At 56.5% G+C, this 14,052-nt stretch overlaps 2 protein-coding genes across 2 annotated transcripts; one reads left to right on the forward strand and one right to left on the reverse strand.

Annotated features, from left to right (window-relative positions):
* Positions 1-82: 82 nt before the first annotated feature.
* Positions 83-6,591, reverse strand: E2F4 (E2F transcription factor 4). The gene is made up of 10 exons (XM_037041539.1): positions 6,408-6,591; positions 5,865-5,974; positions 5,566-5,727; positions 5,213-5,256; positions 4,449-4,510; positions 3,930-4,227; positions 3,229-3,441; positions 1,336-1,383; positions 1,106-1,150; positions 83-1,006 (listed from the first exon to the last, which is right to left on the reverse strand). Exons 1-10 carry the CDS (start codon positions 6,540-6,542, stop codon positions 891-893), a joined length of 1,233 nt encoding a protein of 410 aa, XP_036897434.1. The 5' UTR covers positions 6,543-6,591; the 3' UTR covers positions 83-890.
* A 1,140-nt stretch (positions 6,592-7,731) lies between these two features.
* Positions 7,732-13,671, forward strand: EXOC3L1 (exocyst complex component 3 like 1). The gene is given in 16 exon segments (XM_037041541.1): positions 7,732-8,349; positions 8,572-8,605; positions 8,607-8,661; positions 8,831-8,912; positions 9,120-9,295; positions 9,378-9,597; positions 10,187-10,799; positions 10,879-10,996; positions 11,139-11,264; positions 11,366-11,466; positions 11,692-11,802; positions 12,545-12,674; positions 12,791-12,913; positions 12,994-13,149; positions 13,241-13,365; positions 13,446-13,671. Coding segments are annotated over 16 exon segments (2,577 nt in total). The 5' UTR covers positions 7,732-8,132; the 3' UTR covers positions 13,636-13,671.
* Positions 13,672-14,052: the final 381 nt, after the last annotated feature.

A 14,052-nucleotide genomic window follows, 5' to 3' on the forward strand; every position in this document is an offset into this window, starting at 1 on the left:
GCAAGGTGACCCACCCAATCCCAACACCACCAATCCAGCAGTCTCAGGAAGGCTCCCCTCCCCAAAAGAACCAGACCAGAGATAGCCTTAGGCATGATCTTTATTCACTTGGACACTGTACAAATATTACAACTTCCTTTTGCTGCAAAAAGTATAAAAATAATCTTTATATAGGAATCCATTCATTACGGCAAATCTTTCTAAATCTCCGCAAATGGCTCTAAATGAGGGTAGATGAATAAACAAGGAGGGACTATGGGGCAGCAGGAGTTTGGGCCAATCCTCGGGGACTCACCTGCCCAGACTCCTAGCTATAGATCTGTTTCTTCCTGTTTGCACCCCCTACCACCCCCTACACGTTGTCAGGGCTAAGGGTCAGGCAGAAGGGGGACAGAGAAGACCAGGAGCTTTAGGGTCGAGGAAGGGGTAGGGAGAAGTGAAGGAGCCTAGAAGTGGTGCTGGCCACTGGCCAACTCCACCCCAGCTTCCCTCCTGGGAGGGGGAGGGACTGACTAGCTGGAGCCGGGCAGTGGGGGTTGGACAAGCTGCTCTATGGAGTTTACTGGGTCCTCATTCTGTGACACTGGTGGCAGCAGAGCCTGGGCTCAAGGAGGGGGCAGGGAGGACACAAGATGGGGAAGGTTCCCGAAAAGGAGAGGCAAACATTTTGGCGCCACCATGGAGGGAGCTGAGCCCCTTTCTCCTGCTCTCCCAGCATAATACAGGTGCTGGTGCAGGAGTGGGAGCTGCGGCCAGAACTAAAGTGAGGGAAGGCTGGGGAGGCCAGGAGTCTGTGGCTCTCAAGCTGTGGAGGGGTGAGGTTTGGCAGTCCCCAAGCAGCCCTCAGGTTAGACAGTCTGTGTCCCAGCCACACAGGGCGTCCCCATCAGTCAGAGGTTGAGAACTGGCACATCAAAGAGGTCACAGACACCTTCACTTTCATCCAGGTTGTAGATGTAATCATGGTCTCCAGGGGGTGGAGAAAGTCGGAGAAGGGGGGCAAACACTGCGGAGAGTACCAGACTGAGGCCTGGGGCCAGGGTCCTACCCCACAGCCACCCAACCGCCAGTCCACACCCACCCCCCACCTCCCTCGGCCACCCACCTTCTGAGGTCATCAGCTCCTCCAGCAGCTCTGAGCTCATGCACTCTGCGGACAGAGAAAGAGCTAGTTTCTCCACCCACCAGAACCCATGGAGGGAACCTCCCAATCAGGAGCCTTTACACTTTGTCCAGGTACCAACCACAACCACAGGTCCTTACAGCAAGAAAACTGCTGTACGACCCACCAAGCTGTGCCCCATACCCTAGTCCTAAGGAAAAACACAGGCCTACCTCGTGTGGGATCAAAGATTTCTGATAGCTCTTTGGGGAGTTCCAGAACTGAAAGACAAGAAAGCCATGCTCAAGGGCACAGAGGTCTAGCCCAGTCTCACTCCAGCCCCCACCCTCCTCAGATCCTGTGACACCCACCCTGGGGCTCCATACACTGAAGAGATGGAGGCCCTGCCCCAAACCAAATTGGCTCTGTCAATCACCCTTGCTGACCCAAATGCCTCAGTGCTGAGCCCAGGGTACCAAAGGTTCATTACAGACGGTACAGCCCTTCTAACACAGGAGTGCTGCAGGAGAGCAAGCAGATCCCTTCCTTTCTGAGCTCAACATGCATACCCTGTGTGATGGAGGATGCCCTGAGTGACGGAGGATGCCCTGAGTGACAGAGGATGCCCTGAGTGGCAGAGGATGCCCTGCCTGGAGAATGCCCCATTCACCCCCACCCTTACTGGGAACTTCCTCAGTGGCAGGCTCCAACACCACATCTGAGCAGGGTTACCTGGCAGAGGAGGAGGCAGACACTTCAACAGGGGCTAGTGCTACAGAGTGATAGCTCTGCTACAAAGGTCTGACTGGGAGGGTGCACATGTAAAGCAGGAAAAAATGAGGCTGAAGAGGGGTGCTGGGGCTGCATCAAAGGGATGTCCTATGCTAGGCTACGAGGCTCTGGTTTTATCCAGCAGGCCTTAGGAAGCCATTAAAGGTACTTTCATAAACAGAAATGCCAGTCAGGTTGTGCTTCGGACAGATCCTTGTCGACTGGGGTAATGAGGAGAATGAAGAATTTACGCCAGAGGTGGCTGGCAGATCCTGAGTGCTGAGGACAGGAGAGATGTCTGGAACAGAACTCACTTCGCAGATGTGATGTGGGAGGGGAAGAAAGAGGGAGAAAGAGCTGGACTGAAAAAGCAAGTGCAGTTGAGAACACATGGGAATAAAGAGCCCACTGGATGTATAGAAGGCACATGGACACAAGTGTGGGTTGGGGTCCAGGTGAAAAACCTGAGCAAGATGGAGGCTAGGGGTTCATTTAGCTCTCTGGAGATGTGGCATGGGACAGAGACCTGGGAAGTTTCAATGTTTAAGGAAGCACCAGGAAGAGGTCAGAAGGGAAGCCAGTGAGAGAAGAGCCAAGAGCTGGCATCATTAAAGCCAAAGGAGAAAAAAGCATCAGTACGAAGCAAGAGACTGTCAGAGCACAGCAGCCTCGAAACCCACTGGGACTGGCAGTCAAGGTTGGGCAACTTATCTAGAGTGTGGAATGTTGGGGAGGAGGGTGCAGGGATCCTGACTACTGCAAGCAGGGGGTGACTAGGAGACCAAGACATGAAGTGGAGTGGAGATGACTTTCTCAGAGTCCAGACAGAGAGGAGACAGGGAGAGTAAGAGAGGGAGAATAAGAAAGGGAGACAGAGGGAACAAAGCATCGTTTAGTGAGAGAGCAGTGCCTGGGGAGGAGGAGTCCTGGGAAAAGCAAACACTCATGTTGCCAGACGGAGATGGGACTCCGGAGAGATAACACTGCCTCTCCCAAGAAGGTGCTGCCATCTTTGGAGGCTGAGGGCCAACCACAGCCCCTTCCCTGAGAGAGTGCTTTCACCTTCCTGAGACCTGAGTCTAGGGTGACAGGCAGGGTTTGAGGCAGGGCCAGGGAATTTTGTGACAGCCCAGTAAAGGGGACAAACAGGCACCATCACTGAATCTGGAGACTGAGCTCCCCACTCCAGCTGGCACAGCTCTGGTCTAGGCAAGGTGGACGGCAAGGGCTGGCCCTTGTGCTGGCAAGCTCTGGATGAGAAGTTAGGACAGCTGAGTTTCCAGCCCCAGTTCTGTTTCTGACCTCGGACTGGCTAAGGCTGGGTTCTCCCTGCTCCTGATGGGACAAGTACTCACCGCCTGTGGGGTCTGCCTTGATGGGCTCAAAGGAGGTAGAAGGGTTGGGTCCAGATGAACTGCTATTGCTGCTGCTGCTGCTGCTGCTGCTGCTACTGCTGCTGTCCAGCAGAGCAGAAGACTGCAGTGGCCGGGTGTCCAGTGCTGTCGGGCCCAGTGGGAGTGAGCTGAGCTCACCACTGTCCTTGCTGTCGGTTTCAGGGCCGCCAATCACTGCAACCACATGCCCCGAACCCAGTCACTTGGGGGCAGGAAGTGGGATATCAAAGCTGGCTGTGACAGAACACACGGCCAGAATGACTATAGCCCTGGCTCCCAGGCCCTAGGAGAGTTAGGCACTGCCAGTTACCCCTGAAGGGGCAACCTGGAAATGAGGCACTAAAGGAGACAGGGGCACGAGGCCTGTAAGAGCAGGGGCTCTCAGACAACATGGCTGCTGTGACCACCCATCGAGGGCTACTGGGGCAAGTGAAACATAGGTGGATCTGGGGGAGAACTGCCACCACTAATGCCCCTTCACTCAGTCAGAGATTCTCTGTTAAAAAGGGCTCCCTTGCCACAGCTAGGAGGTCAACTGGGGGCCAGAAAAAGGACAACCCCCATAGGGTCTCTGACAGCTCCGAGTATAGCATCCTACAACCCACAGGTATTGCCCCTTGGGTCCCAGAGATCTCTGTCACCAGATGCTCATCATATCTCACCTGTGATCTCAGCTGCTGGACTGACCATCCCGTGGGCTTCAGTGCTGCCAGGGATACAGGTACTGGCCGTCGCCTGGGGACTGCTTGGGTGTGAGGCATCCTGGGGCAGGGCCACAGCAGGTTTGGGCAGAGGTGGAGGAGTAGAGACGGCAGGTGGGCTCTGGAGCAGATCTTCAGGCGGCGGCACAGGCACCGCCACAGGCGGTGAGCTCCATGCCTCCTTGTTCACCAGCAGCACCTCAATGGGCCCACTCATGCTCTTCAAATGAATCTGGTACTTCTTCTGCCCATTGAGACCCTGGGGGTGTGGGACAGAGGACGGAGGGCAGGTGGAACTGGAAGTAGGTTTGGCTCCTGCCTGACATGAGCCACAGTGTCCTCTCCCACTCCAGGCTGCCCGTCCTCCTAGATAACCCAGAAGCTCAGGCCTCCCCCCTACCCACCCCACCCTGGACTTATCAGGCTCCACAGCCAGCATCCACCCTCAACCAACACTGCCTGCCTGAGATGAGCACCCACCTCTGGGATGGGCACCTCCAGGCTGGTGCCAGATGGAGCCCGGATGGCCAGGAGGGTGTCTCCTAGAATATCGAGGAGGATGGGTCAGGGCCCAGGGGCTCAATCTGAGCTGGGAATGGGGGTTCCTGTCCCTTGGGGCAAGGAAGGACATTATGGTCTTTGAGGGCCCAGAAAGCAGGCCTTACCCATCCCCCACAGTGGCATGGGCAGAGAACTAGAGCCTTTCTCCTTCCAAGAACCCAGGGGTCTGTAACCAGAAAACCCAGATTCAAACATGTGGAGCAAAAGACTGCTGGCCGTGGGCATCACACATCCTCAGCTGAGGGCTGCCCCCTAGGTGCAGGTGTTCTGGCCAAGGCCAACATCCCTTCCCCAAGCCTGGTCTGAGGGATGAAAGATGGAGAAGGGGCTGTTCCTGTATCCATAACACAACTAAACTAACTACAGGCTGGAAGTGGGCATCACTGCCCACTGAATACAAGCACGCACGAACGCATGAAGGAGGATGCAGAGGCCAAACCCAAGGGTAGATAAGGACTGACCCAGAAACTCAGTCCAAGACTCTTGTGCCCTCTCAATATGTTTAGCCTCCACAGGGTCCCAGTGACCCTCAAGTCCAGAACTTACCCTACCTGATTCCTCTTTAGAAAGGCCTCAGGAACTCTCTTAAGAGATGGAACTCTCTTTGGATACTGAACCCACTGCTCAGACCTGTGGCTCAGCCCAGCCCCACCCCCATCTCCCCCCACTCAGGTTCTGCTCACCAGCAAAGCATCTGCAGATGTCCTCATGAGTTACGTAGGCCAAGGTGTGGAGGTTAAGGAGAACGACTGATGCCCTGCCTATGGCGACAGACAGTAGATCACAGAGAAGACCAAGCTCTTTAGCAGATATCTAACATGTGAACCCTCAGAGAAGGTCCCAGGACAGGGGTCTAGATGGAGAGGGATCACAAGTGGGGGAGGGGCTCTAAAGAGAAGCAGGAGGCTGGGACCTGGCCAAGAGCTGCAGGACCAGCCTCTCAGGAGGGATAGGGCCCAGAGCACCACACAGCACACCCAGATGGACTACAGGGCCCTTGCCCACACCCCAGGAGTAGGGACTGCCAGGAGGATATCAGCTGTTCTGCACGTCCTCAGTGACATTCCGGATGCTCTGCTGCACCCACACCTTGTGCTGGTCCAGTTCTTGCTCTCGCTGCTGCAGCTCCTCGATCTCTGCCTTGAGCTCAATCAGCTTGTCCGCAATCTCCCGGGTATTGCAGCCAGGCCCCACGCCCCTGAGCCCAGGAAGTGGGGCTGAGGGGCTGCCAGAAACTCTGCGTCTCATTGTCCCTGCTCTCTCCTGCACCCTCCGCCCCCAACCCAACACTTATGGGGAGGGGTTCCCATTACCCTCCCAGGTGCCCTCACTCACTTCCACTGGATGCTATTCTTGGATTTTTTCTCGATCAGCCCAATACCTTCCAGCACGTTGGTAATGTCGTAAATCCGTCGCTTCTGGCGCACAGCTAGGGTGTCAGCTGCCTGGCAGAGAGAACGGAGAACAGGATGCTCAGTCCCACTCTCAGGTGTACCCTCAGGTATCCTGAGACTTGGTCTGTAGTAGCCTGGAAAGGCGACGCGCAGTACCAACGCTCCTCCCAGCCATTACAGTAGCGCGGGACCCCAGGGCGGAAAGAGGTTTGGCTCAGGCTGCACTGATGTTCTGTTACTCTTTTCCCCAGAGCAGGGAGGGCCACGAGGATCTGCACCTGCAGCTCCGACACTGGCACACAGCTGACACCCAATTTCCTCAGCGGAATGGATTAGACTGCTCCCGGCCTCCCACTTATGAGAACGCACACGGATGGCGGCCTATTCTCTGAGGGCTCCGCTGGGCCGCCCAGGGGGTTCCCGCTACCTGCCCAGGCCTGTTCCACCATCCCCCCACCCCATTGCCCCTTAGCCCCGGCCGCACCAGCTTGAGGTCAAGCACGCCGTCCTTGGCCTCCTGCAGAAGAGATACGAACTTGGTTGTGAGAAGTCCCAAACTCTTCTCGTGCCGGCTTGGGGTGCCCGGGGGCGGCGGCGCCTGTGGCCCGGCCTCCGCCATCGCGCCCGCCCGCCGCCTCCCCTCAGCCAGGCCAGGCCGGCGCCGCCGCCACTTCCGCTTCCGTTCCTCACCGCCAGCCGCCGGCGCCAGGGTCGCTGCTTCCGCTTCCTCCCTGCTCTCTCCCAGGGAACACGGAACAATTTCTCTCTGCGGGCATGGCCGCAAAACTTCGGGGACTATCAGCAAATGTTCAACCACCGAAATGACGAAAACAACCTTGGGATCCCGAGAGACAGCTCATGATGCAGAGACTGTGGAGGAAGTCGGTGGGCAGCCCGGCAGTAGAGAAACCGGAGCCACTGAAACCTTCCTGGTTGGCCAGCCTGCCCTAACACCACTAACTCTGCCCCAACACCACTAACTCTTCCCCAACACCACTAACTCTGCCCCAGCTCCGGTGTCGGTGTCGGGAGAGGGGACCACATTGCCAGATGAAGCCCTTGGGTTTCCCTAACCCTGCTCCTATGAGCTACCTCACTGTCTTGAGGTCACCTACCCTATTATCATATTTCACTTTCAGCCAAACAGTAAGCACTAACTACACCTAGCTTGGCCTCTGGTCTGCAACCTCGACCTAGTCTTTCCCCAGCCTACTCTTTCTCTTGTCTCCTCCACACTGTCTCCCCCTGCAGTGCTCAGGGACCATGGAACTAGAACCACTTTTCAGCCGATACAAACATGTTCACCAACGCACAAATATATGTAAAGCGCTTAGAGCAGTTCCTACCATATAGGAAGTATTATGTGTTTGCTGGTATCATTTTGTTATTTTTAACAAGAATTATTTTCCTTATTTATTATTGTTGATTTTTCGTCAAGTTCTCTGGGAAACAGACTTTGACACAGGGATCTGCCTGCAGGAAGTTTATTGAAAAATCCACACTTTTAAGAGGATATCCACACTTCTAAGCAGAATTGGACAGAGAAGGGTTTAAACTGCAATGCAGTTATAATAGAGACCTCTCGCTGAGCAGTGGAACTTCAGCTAGACCTGGAAGGGAGGACCCAACTCCACCATTCCCATCTTTCTGGCCACATCCCTCCCTCATCCCACCCAGAAGGGCTCATACCAGGAGGAAGGGCTGGCTGCATTTTGTCCTTGACTGTGGAGTCCACTTTAGGCCCTGGAGGAGCCAGAACCCAGCCCATCCTACTAGGAGTTGTGAAACTAGGGTGGCCCTTCTGAGACATTCTATGCCCAGGCAAGGGTACTGAGCCTTTGCAACCCAACATTGATTGAGAGACAGCTGAGACCTCAGCAGCCTACACTCCTGACAGCTAGGGAAGCAAGTGTCTTTGTCATGAAGGGTGGATTTTGGTGGTAACTACCTGGTATTCCCTTCCACGCCCCCTTTAACTCTCAAGATAAACTGCTTTTATAGCCCTTGAACCTCTCCTGCCATTACCCACCACACACAACATTCTTCACAGTAGCTCATGATCTGTCACTGCTCTGCAAGGTGCACACCCTTCTCTGAGGGGCCTGTCAACCAGTTTTCATGCTGTGATGTTGTCTGCATCCATATGTGCACACCCTGCTCTCCACAGCAGGTTGGGGCCACCTAGTTCAGGTTTGTTCTGAGCACTAAGATGTCCTGGGTAGAAAGGCCCAGACTCAACAATCACAGGGAGTACAGATCCTCCTTCCCCCAAGGAAGTGGGCCCCAGCCCTCCCCACCCCTTCCCATAGTGCAGATGCTCTTTCCTGTTGGGAATAAAATGCAGGAGACTCAGCTTCCTTCCTTCCTGCACATGGTCTTTGGTGGGGAGGGACCCTGGCAGGAGGAGGGGGCTCCTGGGCAGGGAGGTGGGACAGAGGCTTTATTGGGAAGAGGAATTCTGCTGCACGCTGAGGTGTGGGCCAGAGCCAACCAAGCCCTGTGAGCCAGGGGAGGGAGTGCCCAGCTCTGCTGCAAGCTCTGGGGGAGACGGCCATCCTCAAGGCCAACGCTGTTTGTGGAGGAGAGAAAACTGGATTCCTGGTCAAGACTGGTGAGTTCCATACTAAACTGTCTTCTGAAACTAAGAGCAAGAGAGGGGTCCAGTGGAGACCTGTGCCTGCCTTCCTCACTTGACTTCAGGGGCAAAACTGAGAAATCCAGCAGGGGGGTCTCCCCAGGTGCCTCCCCACCACAGCCCCGTGCCTCTTATTTCCTAAAGAGCCTGGGCAGGAGCCTTCCTTCTTCTCCTCCTCCTCCTCCTCCTCCTCCTCCTCATGGAGGCCTAGACAGAGCCTGCAGCTCAAAGGAGGATCAACTCCACCTGCTGTAACCCAGACCTTGGCCCAGACTCTCATCTGGGCTCTGGCTCCTCCAGGGCCTAAGGTGGACTCCACAGCCAAGGACAAAATGCAGCCATCCCTTCCTCCTGGTAGGAGCCCTTCTGGGTGGGTTGGGGGAGGGATGTGGCCAGAAAGATGGGGATGGTGGGGTTGGGTCCTCCCTACCAGGTCTGGCTGGAGTTTCATCAGTTGGCAAGAGAAGTAGACTGCCCTAGGGGCCAGACTGAGGAGCAGGAAGGGGAGCAGGGTCAGCAGCCCCTTCCCTCAGGCCCTGCCCAACTGACATAGCTGTCCAGGCTCTTCCTGCGCAGGGCCCGAGTGGCCAGAGCAGGAGAGGGCAGAGCAGCTGGCCCGAGGTGCAGCACTCAAGTGGGCCTCAGGAATCTTCTACCGGCCAGAGCAGCTGGCCAGGCTGGGCCAGTATCGCAGACGTGAGGTTCAGCGTACCTGCTCCCTGGAAGCTCGCATCAAGGTGAGCTTCAGGCAGGGGCAGGAGGAGTACTGGGGCAGGTGGCAGAACTGGCCAGGCCTCACTATCTCCCTCCTTTCCGTAGTCAGTGGTGCAGTCATACCTGGAGGGTGTGAAGACTGGTGTGTGTCAGCTGGCCCAGGCCCTTGAGGCCCTGCGAGGAGCACATGAGGCCCTGGGCCAGGCCCATGGGCTGTTCCAGGTTATGGCTGAGGCTGCACAGACTCTAGAGCCTTTGCGGGAGCAGTTTGCCCACCACAAGCAACTGCAGGCTCTGTCTCAGCTGCTGCCCCGGCTGCGAGCAGGTGAGTGTGCAAGGGCCCTGGGCTTTGGCCCTTCAACGGTTAGTTAATTAACGCTCGTCAAGGGGCTGGGGCACTAGTAGAGATGACACACCAGGAGAGACACACCAGAACCTCCCAGAGAGTAACTCAGGCTTCAGACGGCATAAAAAGCAGGGTGCAGATTAGTTCACTCTGGGGTTCCTGAGCAAGGAAAGTCTGGGTCATGACTGACACTCAATCAAGTGCCTCTGGCTGCTACCCTGGTTGTTAAATTGAAATATTATCCTAACAGGGAGGGTGAATAGCCACTAGGATGGTCCTCCAGTTCCTCCCTGCCTTCCCTCCAGGATCCCTGACTTCCTTATGTTCCATCAACTCAAGGGTTTACACTAGGACCTTTCCTGGTGCTTTCAGATCAGCCAGTGCTCCACTGTATTGGTTGTTTTTTTAATTCTTTTTAGTAAGACTAAATAACCTAGTGGAAGTCTACTGTGCTGGTTATTACATACATTACATCACTACAGCCCCAGGGCCTCAGCATCTGATCCTGTACCTATTGTACAGGTGGGAAGGCTGAGACCCAAGGCTGTCATCTCTGCTCCCTCTTTAGTGCCAGCTGCAGTGGTCCACACGCAGGCCCTGATTGATGCCCATCAGCTCTTGGAAGCATACGTGAGCCTTCGGGAGCTGGAGCAGCTGCAAGAGGAGACATGGGCATCTCTGGGGGGCCTGGAGTTGCCGGTCTTCGAGGGGCTGGGCCCTCTGGCTGAGGCACTGGGCCAGGCTGTGGAGATGGCTGTAGGGGCCGCAGGGCAGCTGGCACGGGAGGACCCAGCCCTGTTGGTGGCTGCTGTGCGTGTGGCAGAGGTGGAGGCCAGCCGTACAACTTCCCTTGAGCAGGCCCCTCGGGACTGGCGACAGCGCTGTCTGCGGGCTCTAGAAAAGAGCCTAGAGCGGGTCCACTTCGGGACACATCTGGTGCCTGAACCAGGGGCCCTAGCAGGGTGGCTGGAGGCTCTGCAGGTGGCTCTACCCGCTGAATTGGCCACAGCTGAGGCACTGATAGCACCCTGCTGCCCACCACACTACAAGGTGGTCCAGCTGTGGGCCCATACCCTGCACAGTGGCCTGCGTCGCAGCCTGCAGCAATTCCTGGAAGGGCCTGAGCTGGGGGCCACTGATGCCTTCACCTTGCTTCACTGGGTGCTGCATGTGTACCCGGGGTCAGTGCCTTTGGGGCAATGGGAAGTGGGTGGATCAGAAGTTGGGGGCTCAGTGTGACACTGGGATACTCATCACCAGGCCAGAAATGATGGGGAGTCTGCAACTGGGGCCTGAGGCTGATGTGTCTCAGCTGGAACCCCTGCTGACCCTGGAGAATATTGAGCAGTTAGAGGCAACATTTGTGTCCAAAGTCCGGGTGAGTAGTTGGGGCCCAGGTCCAGAGAAATCTGCCACCAGCTGTGTGACTGTATCTGTAGATTCACATTTACCTGCCTCTAGCAGGGCCCGTGACCTGCTATGCCCTGCTACATTCTGCTGCCCCTCATCTCTTCCCTCAGGCAAGTGTGGTGCAGTGGCTGCAGAAGGCACTGGATGGGGAGATAGCTGAGTGGGGACGGGAGCAGGAGCCTGACACAGACCCATCTGGCTTCTACTACTCACCAATGCCAGCCATTGTGCTGCAGGTTGGTGGGAAGTGGCAGCCAGGTGGGCAGCCCTTGTACAAGTGCGGGGTGTGGAGGGCAGGACTAGGACTCTACTGATGGCTGCCCATCTCTGCCTGTAGATCCTGGAGGAGAACATTCGAGTGACAAGCTTGGTCAGTGAGTCACTGCAGCAGCGGGTGCGCAGCATGGCACTGTTGGAACTGGAAACATTCTTGAGGAGGTCTGCCTAGGCACTGGCCCATTCCCCACCCCTGGCCCTGCTCCTGGGACAGCCCAGGGGGGGTCTGAGTGAATAAGGCATATCATGTGTGTCTGACCCTGGAGAAAAGGCCCCTCCAAACAGTGTCTTGGGTGTCTTGGAGGTGGGGCCAGAGTACTCTCGGGACAGGGATTGTTGGGGAACCAAAGTGACAGCAAGTGCAGAAGCTACCCCTGCCCTTTGCAGCTTCAGTGATGCTCTGATCCGATTTTCCCGAGACCATCTGAGAAAGGAAGCAATGGCCCCTCATTATGTGTCCTACCTACTGGCTGCCCTCAACCACCAATCAGCACTCAGGTAACAGAAAGCCCCCACAGAACCCCACCTCACTAAGCCCTGACTGAACACCTATCAGGTATGGACCCAGCGCTCACTAGACTATTAGGAACTTCCAACTCAAATAGCTCTGTGGTTCCAATCTACTAATTACTAGCTGTGTGACCCTGGGAAAGTTGCCTAATCCCTCTTTTCTCATTAGTGTTATATGGGTAATAACGATACATTATGAAAATCACATTAGACGTGAAGTACCTACCACAGTGCCTCGCCTCACACATAGTCTCACGTATTCATTCGTTCGACATATACTTACCAAGTCCCACTCTGTTCCAGGTAATGTCTGGGGTTACAGCTGTGGGGAAAAAATATTCCCATCCACTTGGCTCTTATATTCTTTGGGATGAGGGCAGAGAAGGCAAACAAATAAGTTGCCGATCTTTACTCCCTCCTGACTGGGATGAACTCACTCCCCTTACCAATGAGGGAACCGAAACCGAAAGACATGACCTGCTCAAGGTCACATCGCGAATTAGAGGGAGGTCCCACTGGGCTGTGTCCCTTCTAAACTGGCTGAGCCCACCACTCCGCAACCCCAGACCTTCAGAAGTGCGGGGAATTGCGTTTCTTGTCCCCGACCGCCACACACCCCCCCCCCCGCCACGCACACACCCGCCACTGGGCGGCGCCCAAAAGGCCAGACGAAGAAATGACCGTGAGGGCCTTGGCCTTGGTCCTGAAACCGTACTTTTGGTTGGTCCAGCTCCTCCGTGTCCGTCTTGCAGCCCGACGGGGTAGCTTCAGGGGCCTCGACAGCGGTGCAGGCAGCTCTGGACGAGTTGCAGAGGAGGATCTGCCGACTGGTGTTGGAGGCGCTGCTGGTGGAGCTCCAAGTAAGGCTTCAGTTGGGAATGGGAGTAGGAGGAGATAAAGCTTATGGATGGAAGTCCGCGGGAAACGCCGGGTCTGGATCCTCCTTCCAGCCTGGTCTCTGTCCCCGCGCCCCCAGCCCCCGTTCGAGACTCTGCCCTCGCGCCGTTGGCTGTCGAGCCCCGAGATGCTGGAGGATGTGTGCGAGCGAACAAAGCGCTTCTGCCGGAATTTCTGCCGTGTTCGGAATCCCGCGTTCCAGGTGTGTTGGGGGAAAGGCTGGTGAGCGTGGAGCACTGATGGGAAAGGCGTCTTGGACCCACCTGATCGCCCTCCTCGCAGGTGCTCCTGGCCGAGGCAGAGCGTACCGTGGTGCTACAGTACCTGTGTGCGCTGATGCAAGGCCGCCTGGTCTGCCGCGGTGCTGACGAGCGGAACCTGGCAGCCGAACGCCTGCAGCATGATGCTGCCCAGCTTCGGGATCTTTTCTTACACTTGGTGAGAGTTTGTTGGGCGAGTAGACGGGCGGGGGTCCCGGTGGTTGGGTGGGAGCCAAGGCCCAGCTCAACACCTACCCCAACATGTTCAGGGCCTGGAAGAGGGTGTTCAGTGTGCTCCGGTGCTGCTCACCCTGCGAAAGCTGCTGAACCTCCGAGACCCCACGATGCTTGGCCTGGAGGTGGCAAGCCTTCGGCAACAATTTCCCGACGTGAGGTATGCAAATGGGGCGGAAAGAGAGAAGGAACCCGGGAGGGACGGGGCGGGGCTGACGCATCTCCCTGGTTCCCCCATAGCGAGGATCACGTCTCCGCCCTCTTGGACCTGCGTGGGGACGTTTCCCAAGAGCAACGCCTCGCTGCACTGAGCTCCCTGCAGGACGACTCGCAGCCCTCGCCCCCCGCGGGTCGCCGCGCACTTTTCAGCCTTGTGCCAGCACCTACGCCAGCTCCATCCAACTGCATCTTCTCCGGGATCTGTGTCTGACTCCCAACCACCCGCAGAATAAAGCTACGCCCTCCGTACGCCTGAATTGTGTGTGTTGGGGAAGGGGGAGGGGATGAAATAAAAGTGGCTGCGAACGTTAGAGGGTCCACAGGTAGGGAGACGCCTAAGGTGTCCAGGCTCTAGTCCTGAAATACGGGCTGCACCCCACTTATCCGGACATCAGTTCCCAAGTATCCGGGCTTCCGCCACCGCGCACGGACTACATCCCCACGAATCGGAGCTGAGGCAGTGATCTCGTGTCTCACCTGAAGCCTTGAAATCTGCCTGGCCCTGGTGGAGGGAGCCAACTCAAGACAATGCCCTGCCGCCCTGGTGTGGCTCAGTGGATTGAGTGCCTGTCCACGAACCAAAGGGTCGTTAGTTCAATTCCCAGTCATGTCACGTGTCTGGGTTGCG

Source organism: Sturnira hondurensis, unplaced genomic scaffold (assembly GCF_014824575.4).
Source record: "Sturnira hondurensis isolate 20B ecotype Veracruz unplaced genomic scaffold, ASM1482457v3 Scaffold0003090, whole genome shotgun sequence".
In the NCBI taxonomy this organism is placed as follows: Eukaryota; Metazoa; Chordata; class Mammalia; order Chiroptera; family Phyllostomidae; genus Sturnira; species Sturnira hondurensis.